The sequence below is a fragment of the Rattus rattus genome, chromosome 5 (assembly GCF_011064425.1).
Source record: "Rattus rattus isolate New Zealand chromosome 5, Rrattus_CSIRO_v1, whole genome shotgun sequence".
Lineage (NCBI taxonomy): Eukaryota > Metazoa > Chordata > Mammalia > Rodentia > Muridae > Rattus > Rattus rattus.
In genome coordinates this window covers 140,014,222-140,026,184 of record NC_046158.1, presented here as the reverse complement: position 1 = coordinate 140,026,184, position 11,963 = coordinate 140,014,222, and the positions used below count along the sequence as shown (strand labels likewise).

Below are 11,963 nucleotides of genomic sequence, written 5' to 3'. Positions count from 1 at the left end.
ACTGCCACCTAGTGACAGTCCTCTAATGTAGGAGGGAACTGGAATTGACCTTGGCTTGCACAACTCATGATCATAATTACCTTCTAATTAAGGTTCAGAGCCCGACGACTTGAAGTGAGCTACATAAGTGGGGACCTGAATCCGTGTGTTTCTGTTCCACAGGAGAGCCCACTGTGTGAGAGGTAAGTCCTGGTGGTCATTCACTCCCTGGCCAATCAGTGTAGGTAAGAGGTGGTGTGTCTGTGTCTGTAGGGCTTCAAGAGAGGCCAAATGATGTAAAGAGGTGGACATAGGCATTTTGAAGGGTGGGCTGGAGGAAAGTACTTTTCAGGCAAGAGTAGTAGCACATATAAAGGTCCTGGGCTTTTACTCATTGGGGGTGGGGTAGGGGGATGACCAGCCAGGATGATCAGAGAGGGCAGATGGGGCTGAACAGGCTTCCCTGCCTGCCTGGTCTTGCCGGTTCTCTCAGGAGGCACCCTCTTAAAATGTTGTAATCACCGTTGAGCTTTCTGTGCCAGCCAACTCCAGCAGCCTAGAGGCTGCAGTGTGCTCTAAAGATCTATTTTCTGGAAGCTTCCAGCCCAAACCTTTTTTGCTTCTGTGTCTGTAAAAGACCCCCACCCCCACCCCCCACCAGCTCCATGAATTTCTTCCAACAGCAATTTGTTTGCCAAGCCCGTAATTGGGGAACAGGGCCTCATTCCCTCATGTCAGCTTCCCAGGCCTTAGGTGTCTCCTCCACCAAAGGAAGTTTGGGAAAAGTAGGGCACACACAGGGTGTAGCCAGCATGGGCTTCCCCCAGCTCAGCATATATAAGGATGCGTGGGTGTCACCGATAATGTCTGGGAGGTGCCCTGGCACCTACACAAGCACTCGCCTGTGACATCACCCAGCCCAGCCCGGCTTGGGACTTACTTCAGGAAACACTCGTGGTTCGGCGTCCTTAGCTTATACCTAGACCATGCCTGGAGTCGAGGAGAGACTGCCTGATGCCCCCTCAAACCTGTGGGCTTGTTCTCGAAGATGTTATGTTTAATAACCACTTAGAGCTGTGGTAAGCATGTTGTGAACACAATAGAGCTTCTTAATTTACAGCTACCTCATGGGCCCTAGAGATTGAATCCAGCCATCGGGTTTAGCAGCAGCTTGACCCAAGAACTATCTCACTGTCTCTGTTTTCTGTTTGTTCATGTTTGTCAAAGCTGACTAGCCCAGGCTAGTCCTTTTTTTTTTTTTTTTAATTTATTTTATGTGAGCACACTGTAACTGTCTTCAGACACACCAGAAGAGGGCATCAGATCCTGTTATAGATGACTGTGAGCCACCATGTGGTTGCTGGGAATTGAACTCAGAACCTCGGGACCTCTGGAAGAGCAGTCAGTGCTCTTAACCACTGAGCCATCTCTCCAGCCCCCCAGGCTAGTCTTGAATTCAGTGATTCTCCTGGCTCAGCCACTCAGCCTTGCTGTGTTTACAGATGTGAGCGTCCATGCCTCCCGGCTAGGTTGGAATTTGTTTTACGATGCTGCCACTGATAGGTTAGTGGGTAGCGGGCTTTTCAGGGAGCAGCCATAAGGTCAGCACTGTGGAGGAAGTGGGAAGGAAATAGGAGTGGGACAGCCTCTGCCAACTTCCAGGGAGCCGTGTTGTTCAGTACTATCCTGGAATGGATGTCCATTGTTCTGCAAAAAGTCCGGCCTCGGCCTCACGGCTCTTCATGATCTTGGGGACTGGCAGCTGGATTTCTATTTGCACTTCTTCCAGAAGTGACCACAAGTCTTTCGTTGAATGGGAAACAGGCACGCAGCTATATGTTCACGGCATTTTCCTTCGGGTATGGTCTTGCTTGTATAACCCAGGCTGGCCCTAAACTTGAGGCCTCCCCAGCCTCCCAAGAGTTGAGACATCCGGTGGGCAACACCACACCAAGCTCTTTAAGAAAAGCAGAGGGCGGGGTTGGGGATTTAGCTCAGTGGTAGAGCACTTGCCTAGCAAGCGCAAAGCCCTGGGTTTGGTCCCCAGCTCCGAAAAAAAAGAAAAAAAAAAAGCAGAGGGCACTCAAACACAAACAAACGAAGCCACTGTGCTGTTGAAGTGGGAGATGTGATTATAAGAGCAATCCTGATGTGGTTGAAATGGCGATCGAGCTGCTGCGATTGAGAAGCAAGTGTGGCTGAGTTTTACAGTAAAGTATTAGCTCTCAGTGTTTGGGGACTAGTTCTTTGGAAAGGGGATAAAATTTTCCTGGAAGTATAAGATTCTCACATGGCTATGTGTTTAATTAAAATAACAGAGGGTAGTCTCAGCAGGCTAGTACCAAGTGCTAACACATTTTTAATTTGTTCTTTATAACGACTGACCTTGACTGTTGAAAGCATAGTGATGCACCGCTCACAGAGGAAGACAAAGACATAGACTTAAAGAGTCTGGTTAAACCATCCATCAAGCTGTGTTCCGTTCCTTATTTTCTCCACTGTTAGCTGTGCATACAGCAAGCGCGTCCTAAGTGCAGCACACCTCAATGAACCTGCACTCTAGGCCCTCGTCCTTTGCCCAGCAAACCCATTATGGCTCCACTCCTGACACCATAACGTCCTGGCCCCTTCCTTAAGTAGGTCCCATTCTCAGTCCCTTATAGGAACTGTAGGTTTTTTTTTTTACTCGAGTTAAAAATCATACCCGCCAGGTAGTGGTGGCACACACCTTTAATCCCAGCACTTGGGAGGCAGAGGCAGGCAGATCTTTATGAGTTCGAGGCCAGCCTGGTCTGCAGAGCTGGATGGACAAGGGGACACAGAGAAAATGTCTTGTAAAACAAGAACCACATAAATCACACCTGTCCCAACAACCTCTTCTGTCCACATCCCTGGCTGCCTCATTGCTGATTGTTCCCGTTGGCTCTCTTCAGCCGGGAATGGCTGGCACAGTGGTTGTTTCACTGAGGTCAAGCATGTGGTACTGAAGACAGAGGGGAAACTGAGGCCAGAGTGGACTCATTTTTACTCTCCCACCTTTTGTTCCAGCACACATCCCTACTGTGCCTTCTAGAGGAACTGTTAGCAGGGCAGGAACACATAAAGCCTGTTCCAGAAGTGACCACAGAAATGTCCATAGGCCGTGCTGTCTGACAAGGGCACAGGGAGCAAGAAGGCCCTTATACTAGATTCTTCAGTGGTTGTGGGGAGAGAACGAAGTGAGAGGTTCTGTGTGTTCATGAAATACAGCCTCCTCAAATGAGGTAAATATTCTTTAACAATAAGGTCACCCCAAGGTATTGTGGGAGAGTTTCTGCAAAGGAAGTACAAAGGTTTAAGGATGAATGATTAAAATGCCAGGTATTTGTTTAGTGACACATGTATACTTTGAATAGCATTATTGGAAACCATTTCTTTATAAAGATTGGTGCCCTACTACATTCACAGTCCTATCAGTAAACTTTGCAGGAATCTTTTTGAGTCTTTTTCACCATGAGAACCACATGGAGAACCATCCAATGTTATCAAAGCACATTGCCCTCACTGCTTCCGAAAGCCTAGTCTTACTGAAGAATAATTTACACATAAGTTGTACCCACCTTTTTTAATTACTTGTGTGTGAGTGCTTTGCCTGTGTATGTACACACACGAGTTGTGGGCCTGGTGCACAGAGGTCAGGAGAGATTACGATCTCCTGGGACTTTTACTTGGTTGGCTGTGAGGCACTGCGTGGGTGTTAGGTTCCAAACACCAATCCTCTGTGAGAGTAACAAGTGCTCTTAACCACTGAAGCATCTCTCTAGCCCCAAGGTGCACCCATCTCACATATGAAATTTGAGTTTGTAAAATACACTCTTGTAACTCCTACCCAGACAGTACATAGGGCAGATCTGCTGTCCCTGGGAATTTTAATCTAAGCCACGTTTAATCTATTGTCACGTTTAATTGCCGTGACAATAACACATCTTCCACAGATACATGCTAAGGCTGATAACCACTGCATTGTTTTAAACATGACATAAAGGTTCTCAAATGTAAGTATATACAGGGCAGTAGGTACAGTGAGCCTCCACCCAACTTTGGGAGTTAGTTACGTTGGTGATGATGGTTTTATGGTGTTAGAGGTAGACCCCAGGGCCAAGGGCCCTACCTCTGTCCTATACCATTAGCCCCAGCTTCTGCAATGATAATCACTTGTTTTCCATAAATGTTTGGTTTTCTTTTTTTTTAAATTTTTTTTATTAACTTTTATTTATATGAGTACACTGTAGCTGTCTTCAGATACCAGAAGGAGGCACCGGATCTCATTACAGATGGTTGTGAGCCACCATGTGGTTGCTGGAAATTGAACTCAGGACCTCTGGAAGAGCAGCCAGTGCTCTTAACCACCTTGCCATCTCTCCATCCCCAATATTTGTTTCTCTTAAAGATTTTTTAAAAATATGTAAACAATGCCAACCAACCAGAGCTCCCAGGGACTAAACCACTACCCAAAGACTACACATGGACAGACCCAAGACTCCAGCTGCATAGGTAGCAGAGCATGGCCTTGTTGGGCACCAATGAAAGGAAAAGCCCTTGGTCCTGTCAAGGCTGGACACCTCCCCACACCAGTGTAGGGGAATGTCAGGAGGGGGGCAAGAAGAGGGGGTGAATGGGAAGGGGAACACCCTTATAGAAAAGGGAAGGGGGATGGGATAGGGCGCTTATGTCGGGGAAACCAGGAAAGGGAATAACATTTGAAATATAAAAAATAAAAAAATATCCAATAAAAGAAAAAATAAAACTTGTAAGTACAGCACAATTATTTAGCCTTAAAAAATCTATATGGTAATTTCCAAAAGGCTGCCTACTTGGGGTTGTGGGGGAAGTTTGTTAAATCTTTTCTCCCTCCCTGTTTACTGATAAGCATCCAAAGCTAGCTTGACTGAGGTCATTCCAGGGGAATATGTTCTCCAAAAAGTGCTTTTTTGCTCAAAACAAGTTGAGAATGTCTTATTATAGGAGGGATTTGTAAGGGCTGAAATAAAAATCAGTTCTTTCCTAGAAGAAATGTTTAAAAATTTTAAGAAATTTTAGAAATTGGGAAAATGCCTCTCTGCTGCGTAAGTATTTAGGAAAGAATTTCGAAGTTGACAGATTACTAGTCAAGGGATTGGAAGAAAGGAACCAAAGGCCGAGACTACCTGGTTCAGTGGCTGTGGTGCTTTCCACACACAGGAAACCCAGACCCCAACAGGCTTATTACAGGAAGTCCTGAGCTGTCCTCCAGAGGTTTCTGTGGCTGTCCTGCTGAAGTGTGTGGCTGCCAGTGCGTGCAGAGCTCGAGTGTGATTGGCATCAGCTAGGCTAAATGAGAACCGTGGCAGCTACAGACTTTACATTAAAGGTGTCTTAGCAACAACCGGCCTGACAGAAACAGGAGCGAAATCAGAAAACGTAAGAGCCGGAGAGGCATCTTTAGGAGGAGTGGTCATATGAGTCCTCTCACATAAAATGTCCATAAGACATGTTTGAGATCTTTGGAGGATACATATGGGAGTGATTTTAGCTGCAAATGGGTGAAATTGAGCCATGATGGACAAACCTGTCAGTGGTTACTAAAAGTCACTTATCAGAAGGTTGGATTTATGGCATGTAAAGTAACAGCATTCAATTCCACCCAAAAAGAGCTTAAACAAGATGGTGAGAGAAGACTGCATTTCTCTCCGTGTTACTTGGTCATTGGTGACCAGGGTTAGGATGCAGAGAGGGACTGAGGTAGACACTGGATGTTGTGGGTGACTCATGGTAGGTACCTGATTAACTAGAGGAAGAGAGGTGGTGGCTGGAAAGGCTGGGCGTTGTGAAGTGTCTATTTCTTTTTTCTTTTTCTTTTTTTTTCTTTTTCTTTTTTTCGGAGCTGGGGACTGAACCCAGGGCCTTGCGTTTGCTAGGCAAGCGCTCTACCACTGAGCTAAATCCCCAACCCCGAAGTGTCTATTTCTTAATCTGTCTGTTGTTAGGTCTCAGCTTTTGGAAGGGACAATGCACTTGCTGCACAGATAGCAAAACCATGGGGGGATTTGCAGCTTGGGTGCCACATAGAAGCACCCCCATTTGCCCAGAGAGAGGGATTTCTCAGATGCTATCCTCCTGGCTTCTGCTCTTGAATATGGGCTGGAATTGAGTGTGCTCCAAGCGCAAGCATCTTTTAGAACTTTATATACATCTACCCACGCATCAGCTCCCTCGTAACCCGCTGCTGCCCCAATCTCTTCTCGGTCCCAGTCAGGATCAGCTGAGCGCCCTGCTCTGCCGCAGTCTCCGTAGAGGCCTGCCCCCACTGCCTGGAGTGTGTGCTATTTGCTGTGTTATCTTGGGCAGCACATACTTGCTCTTCACGCAGGCGGAGCTTACCAGAGGCGGGCACTGCTTCCTGCTTTATATCTGCCCAGTGTTGGTAACCTAGTTGTTATCAGCTCCCAAAACTAAGGTGCACTTCTTACCAGACCTCATGTTTTAACATTCTTTCTGGCTAGCTCAACACTACAGAATTCATAATAATGTTCTTGGTTCCAAACAGTGATGGTTATACTGTCTTTATTCCCAGGAAGGAGGAAGTGTTGCCTGTCTTCACAGGCCAGTGAAGTTCAAGCTTCAAGGAAGCAAGCGTTTCCTGCCGTGGTCCCAGCACCTGAGACCATTAAGGAAGGTGATTCTGAATAGAACGCGTATGCCAGCAAGCTCAGGTCTAGACCCTTCAGTCCGTGACCCATTTGGACCTTCCCTTTAGCCAGGAGCTCAACTTTTCATCTTGAATTTCAGACTTAGGATAACAGAAGGAACATTGGTAGGGATTATGGCTACTTTGGGGTACCCAGAGCTCTGGGTTGGCTACAGTTAACAGTTAACTCCTTCGACCAATCAATAGAGTCTTCCTTCCATCTGAGAGGCTTCTGAGATCTAGTACTCAGTACAGACTGGAGGCTTCACCACATAAGAATGCTATCCTGTTTCTGTTCAGTACATGTGGAAAGCTCTCCACAATTGTTTCCCAAATAAACAAGCCGTCTTGTGCAAGCACCACTGCCCACACTGGGCTTAGGCAGCTCTCAGAGGTTTACTGTACATTTCCTGGCTTTCTGGGCCTATCTTTAGGGATGGAGCCTCTGCTACTCTTTATTCCACATCAGGACAGACGTACTTCCAGGTCAAGCCCCATACCATCTTCCCATTGGGAGGGACCAACCCTTGCTGACCTGAATGAACGGACCGTGCACTGCACTAAATCTCAGCCCCCGGCCTTTACTGTGGCCTGGGGCCTCATTCACAAAGAGGCAGACGCTATGTTTCCGTTAAGTTGTAGGAGTTTATTTTAAATAACCTACAGTTGATTAAAAGGGAATTCATGATAAAAATAGAAGATACTTGAGGAAAGATGTGGGAATGGACTCTGCACACACACTAAACTAACAATGCCTCTAAAACTAATGATTATAGCAAAAAAAAAGTCTTCACATTAAAATTTTCCTTTTTATGGTTTTTTCCATTTTTTACACAATTACAAAAGAAAAAAAAAATAAAGCCCTAAAATCTTGATTATTTTTTCCTTTTTGTTTTGTTTTTGTTTTTGTTTTCCTTGGACCAAATGCTCATTTTCCTCTAAATTTATTGACCTGTGGAAGTTTTTATACAATAAAATCTTTCAAATGAAAGACTGGGGTTTCCAAAGAAAAAGATGGATTTCTTAAAGGGTACAAAGAATGGTCAGAACAAAGGATGATGGGAAAATGGTTTCAGTCACTGATTATTTCATTATCCTTAGACTCACTCGCCCTTCATCCCTCCCCAACCCCAAGCTACACGATCTTTAAGATCAAGAAGGCTTAAATATTTTAAAATAATTAAAACGAAATAAAAATTCACATTTAAAAAGGAACACTCAAGTCAGGAAATATTTTCCCATCATGCTTTTCTGTGAATAGGTGTCTGAACCAAAACACTGCCGATGATGCCACAACTGCTTCAAGTTTAATGAAAACTGATTCCCATGACGGTGGATGACAGCTGTAATAGGTGCGCTGGGTTTTTGTTTTGTTCTACTTAATTTTAAATTCCTGAAATTGGGGAGAGGAGGGATTTTAGGAATTCGTTTCTATTAAAATATAGAAGTTATTGCAAAACCCTAACTGTAAAAACGCACCAATATAATCAGACTTCGCATACAGTAGCTGAGAGAATCCAAACATTGCAGCAAAACTGAATTTGCCTGGCAGGATGCCAACAAATTCCCATCCACTTGCTCTCTTGAAAATAAAAACAAAATTCAAAACAAATCATACAGCTAGAATTTTGACATCTGAAATATTTTTAAATAAGTTGTCCATAGGACAACTGGCTCAGCTCTCCCTTATAATATCTCCAGGTCTATCTTTTTGCAAAGATGTTGGTTTGTTAAGACTTGTGGCCTCTCCCTCCGGTGTGAGGGCAAGTGAGGCTCAGTTTATCCATCTTCCCCAAACCACACTGTTCCTTTCACAGAACCCTTGCCGAGACTGGTCAAAACTCGTAGTCCTCATCAGTCATATCAATGGCCCAAGCAAACTTTTCTCTCTGGGTTTTGTTGTAAATCTTCTCGATTGGGACCCCCCATTTTTTGCACCTGCAAAAAAAAAATAAACAAATAAATATGGATACAACAAAGGAGATTAGTCTGTCTCAATGATAACCCACAGCAGGGGTCGAGTTTTCTGGTGCGCCAAAATATTCAAAGGACTTTAGTATTTTATCTCATTTTTTTAATCAACAGAGATATCTAAAGTAGGTGTTACTTTGATATACAAACAGAAAAGGTAGAATTTGAACAACCACCCTGCAGAGATGGTAAAAAGCAGTGTCCTCATGCCACTAGAAAGTGCAGCTGCAATTTCACACTACGCAGTTGTCTGAAGCCCACGTTGTTGCCTGCCTCCACACTGCTTCTCAACAGTTAGTCCAGGGAATGGTGAGATGCCTCTGTGGGTAGCCTGCTGTTGTTCAGCTGGACACAGCTACAGTTATCATGGAAAGAGAATCTCAATCTAGAAAATGCCTCTATCAGATTGCCTGTGGAAGGTCAGTAGAGCATTTTCTTGACTACCTGATGTGAGAAGTTCCAACCCAGCAAGCTCGTGAGCAGTAAGTATTCCTTTGTGCTGGTCAGTTTCGTGTCCTGCCTCCATGTCCTATCTTAAATTCCTACCCTGACTTCCCTCAGTGATGGAGTGTGACCAGAGTTGTAAGCTGAAACAAACACCTTCTTCCCAAAATTGCTTTTGGGTCATGGTATTTTATCACACCAATAGAAACCCTAACCAGAACAGCAAGCTTTGACACCAAGCTTGAAGACCAAAGTATGATCCTCAGGACCCACATGATGGAAGGAGAGAATCTACCAACTATCAGCAGAGCTCCTGGTGTCAGTACACACACACACACACACACACACACACACACACACACACACACACACACACACACACACACACAAATGAAAAAAAAGTTAACCCTTAGCAACACAAGCACAAAGTTAGGTCTCTGATCTAGAATTCAATGACTCAAGCTAATGAAACATCTTCAGAAATGATTGACTTGTTTGGATGCTTTTTTGTGGAGCCAGGGGAAGCAAGCCTGGAGGGAGAGCAGGGTCAAGGTGTGTCCAAACCCTGGACGTCGCATCCCGAGATTGGGAAGATTCGATCACTCCTCTCCCCTTCCCCTGGCCTGCATGCTTAGGTTCATATAGACTTTGCCTCACCAGAGGTGGTTATGGAGCTTGGTAGCCAGATTAAACCTGGATTTCTTCCTCATGCAAATGACGCATCCCTATCACCCTGGGCCAGGCCAATGATGTACACTCTCCTCGATAGATAGTCCCTACTCACCCACCAAAGGTTTAAATAACCTTTATTCTCCCCAATAAACCGAACCAGTTCTCTAGGTATGTAAGCTTCCATTCCTTGCATCCAGCCTGATGACGTGCAATAGGACTGGCTACATGGAGAGGGAGAAGTGGAAATGGGGCAGCACTGTGCATATATGAAAGAGTAAGGGAGAGAGGGAGCTCTGTATTGCTCACCACACCACACCTCTGTAAGCCCTTGATGCTGAAGGGATGGGTTGTCCTCTCTCCTCTCCAAATCCCCTACCTGACCTAGAATGCTGCAAGGGCCTCCTCTCCACCTCTGCACTTGCCCCAGGACATTGGGAGGTGGGCCATCCCCTCTCTAATGCTGCGTGCCTGCATCAGGTCGAGGCCCTATCCTGGGGGAAACGGGTGCCTTTGTAGAATGGTCTCTCTACCTCTGTGTAGTTACATGGATCTATGGTCTTAATTCTTTGCTGCGCCTTGTGTTTTTTAGGAACTTGTTCTTGTCTTATTTATTTTTGAAACAGAGTCTTTTTATTTAAACAAGGCTGGCTTCAAACTTGCGTTGATCATCTTGCTTCTGCCTCCTAAGTGCTGGGCTATAGGCATACACTACCAAGTCCAGTTACCTTGTGATTAGGAGGAGGATACCAAATGTACTACTCCTCTGGCTTCTGTAGGTATGGGCTCCTATACTAACGTGCCCGTGGGCATGTAGGAGATTCCACTGTACCTGTAGCAACCAGAGCTGCAGGCTCTCTTGGAAGAAATGTGAACTTAGACATGGCAGCTTAGGGAGCTGGCAAGTCTCTGGCTACTCCCAGAGACTTTCTGCCTTTCCTTAACCAAGAGCAGGAGTTCACAGCCTAATGCTTACCAAGCCACTGTGATCCTAGGGTCCAGGTAATTGAGTTTGGAAGTCCCCAAGGCAATTTGTTTGTTCTCCTCTCGGTCTGTGGCTTGAACCTCCAGCTTCATCAGCTGCTCTTCTAATCTCTGTACAGCCTTCTTTTTTGACTCTACTACCCTGGAGGAATGACAGAATCACAGACATTAAGACTGACCTCTAGACAAGGACAGACAAGCATCCTCACAGTACTGCTTAAAGGAGTAAAATATCATGGAAAATTTCCCCAAGAAACCTTTGAAAGACAGCTGAGAATGGTGGCTTATCCTGGGAAGCCAAGGCTACATAAGGAGACAGACTGAGCTGGGACACCCAGGCCTCTGAGTGACGATGCCAACTGCTCTCTCTTATCCAGCCCTTGGTACAGTATCAGATACATACTTCTTGGTCTTTGCATCCTTCATGACTTTGGCATCAGCCTTAGCGCTTTTCAGGTCCTTTCGAGCATCTGCTAGCTGATCTTTCTTGGCATCAATCTAGACAGAAGAACAGCAGTACAGTTAGGAATAAAATGAGCTGGAGAGGGAAAAAGGCTCCATCTTAGAACGTAAAACTGGGAGCTGTCAGTGTTTTCTATTACAAAAAGGCTTTATGAAAACAATGATGGGCAGTGACTGCAGAAAACAATCCAGCTGCTGTCTGCTGCTCATTTATGTTCTTCAGTGAACTTTAACAATATATGGTTCTATAAGAGTAACCTGGAAATCTGGTTGTAATCTTTCAGGAAAACACTCTAGCTTTAGAGAAGAGAGGAGGACCCAGATGACAGCTGTTTTCAAATGAATCCTATGCCAGGTTTCTGTGTTCTTTGGTTGGTTGGTTGGTTGGTTGGTTGGTTGGTTGGTTGGTTGGTTGGTCAGTTGGTTGGTCGGTTTGAAAGAGACAGGGTCTCACTATGTAGCCTTGGCTGGACTAGAACTCACTCTGTAGACCAAGCTAGCCTTGAACCCACAGAGATCAGCCTGACCCAGACTGCTGGGATTATAGGTGTGGGGTCACCACTCTGAGCCTTTAGCACTCCTTCTGAGACTACCATAGAAGATACACTATCTACTAAGCAATCGCAGATCACTTCCCAGTCTGCCAAGTCTGAAAAAACTAAAGAGGGAGTCCCAGGAAATTAAAAACTGGTAAGTAGGCATCAGTTAGGAATTGCCTCAAGTTGGCTCACTATTTTACAAAAGTAGA

The 11,963-nt window shown here is 45.2% G+C and overlaps 1 protein-coding gene and 1 long non-coding RNA gene across 2 annotated transcripts in view; one reads left to right on the top strand and one right to left on the bottom strand.

The window, feature by feature from the left end:
* On the top strand, window positions 1-7,725 carry LOC116902247. Its single transcript, XR_004388057.1, has 3 exons — window positions 1-182; window positions 3,028-3,242; window positions 6,572-7,725. It is a non-coding gene; the product is annotated as an uncharacterized LOC116902247 (long non-coding RNA).
* The window catches only part of Top1 (DNA topoisomerase I), an 81,413-nt gene continuing 76,760 nt past the window's right edge, over window positions 7,311-11,963 (bottom strand). Inside the window, exons 19-21 of the mRNA XM_032904664.1 lie at window positions 11,157-11,251; window positions 10,746-10,895; window positions 7,311-8,623 (exon numbers count right to left, since the gene is read on the bottom strand). Coding sequence (XP_032760555.1) covers window positions 8,521-8,623; window positions 10,746-10,895; window positions 11,157-11,251 — 348 coding nt within the window. The 3' untranslated portion in view covers window positions 7,311-8,520. The remainder of the gene's footprint in view (window positions 8,624-10,745; window positions 10,896-11,156; window positions 11,252-11,963) is intronic.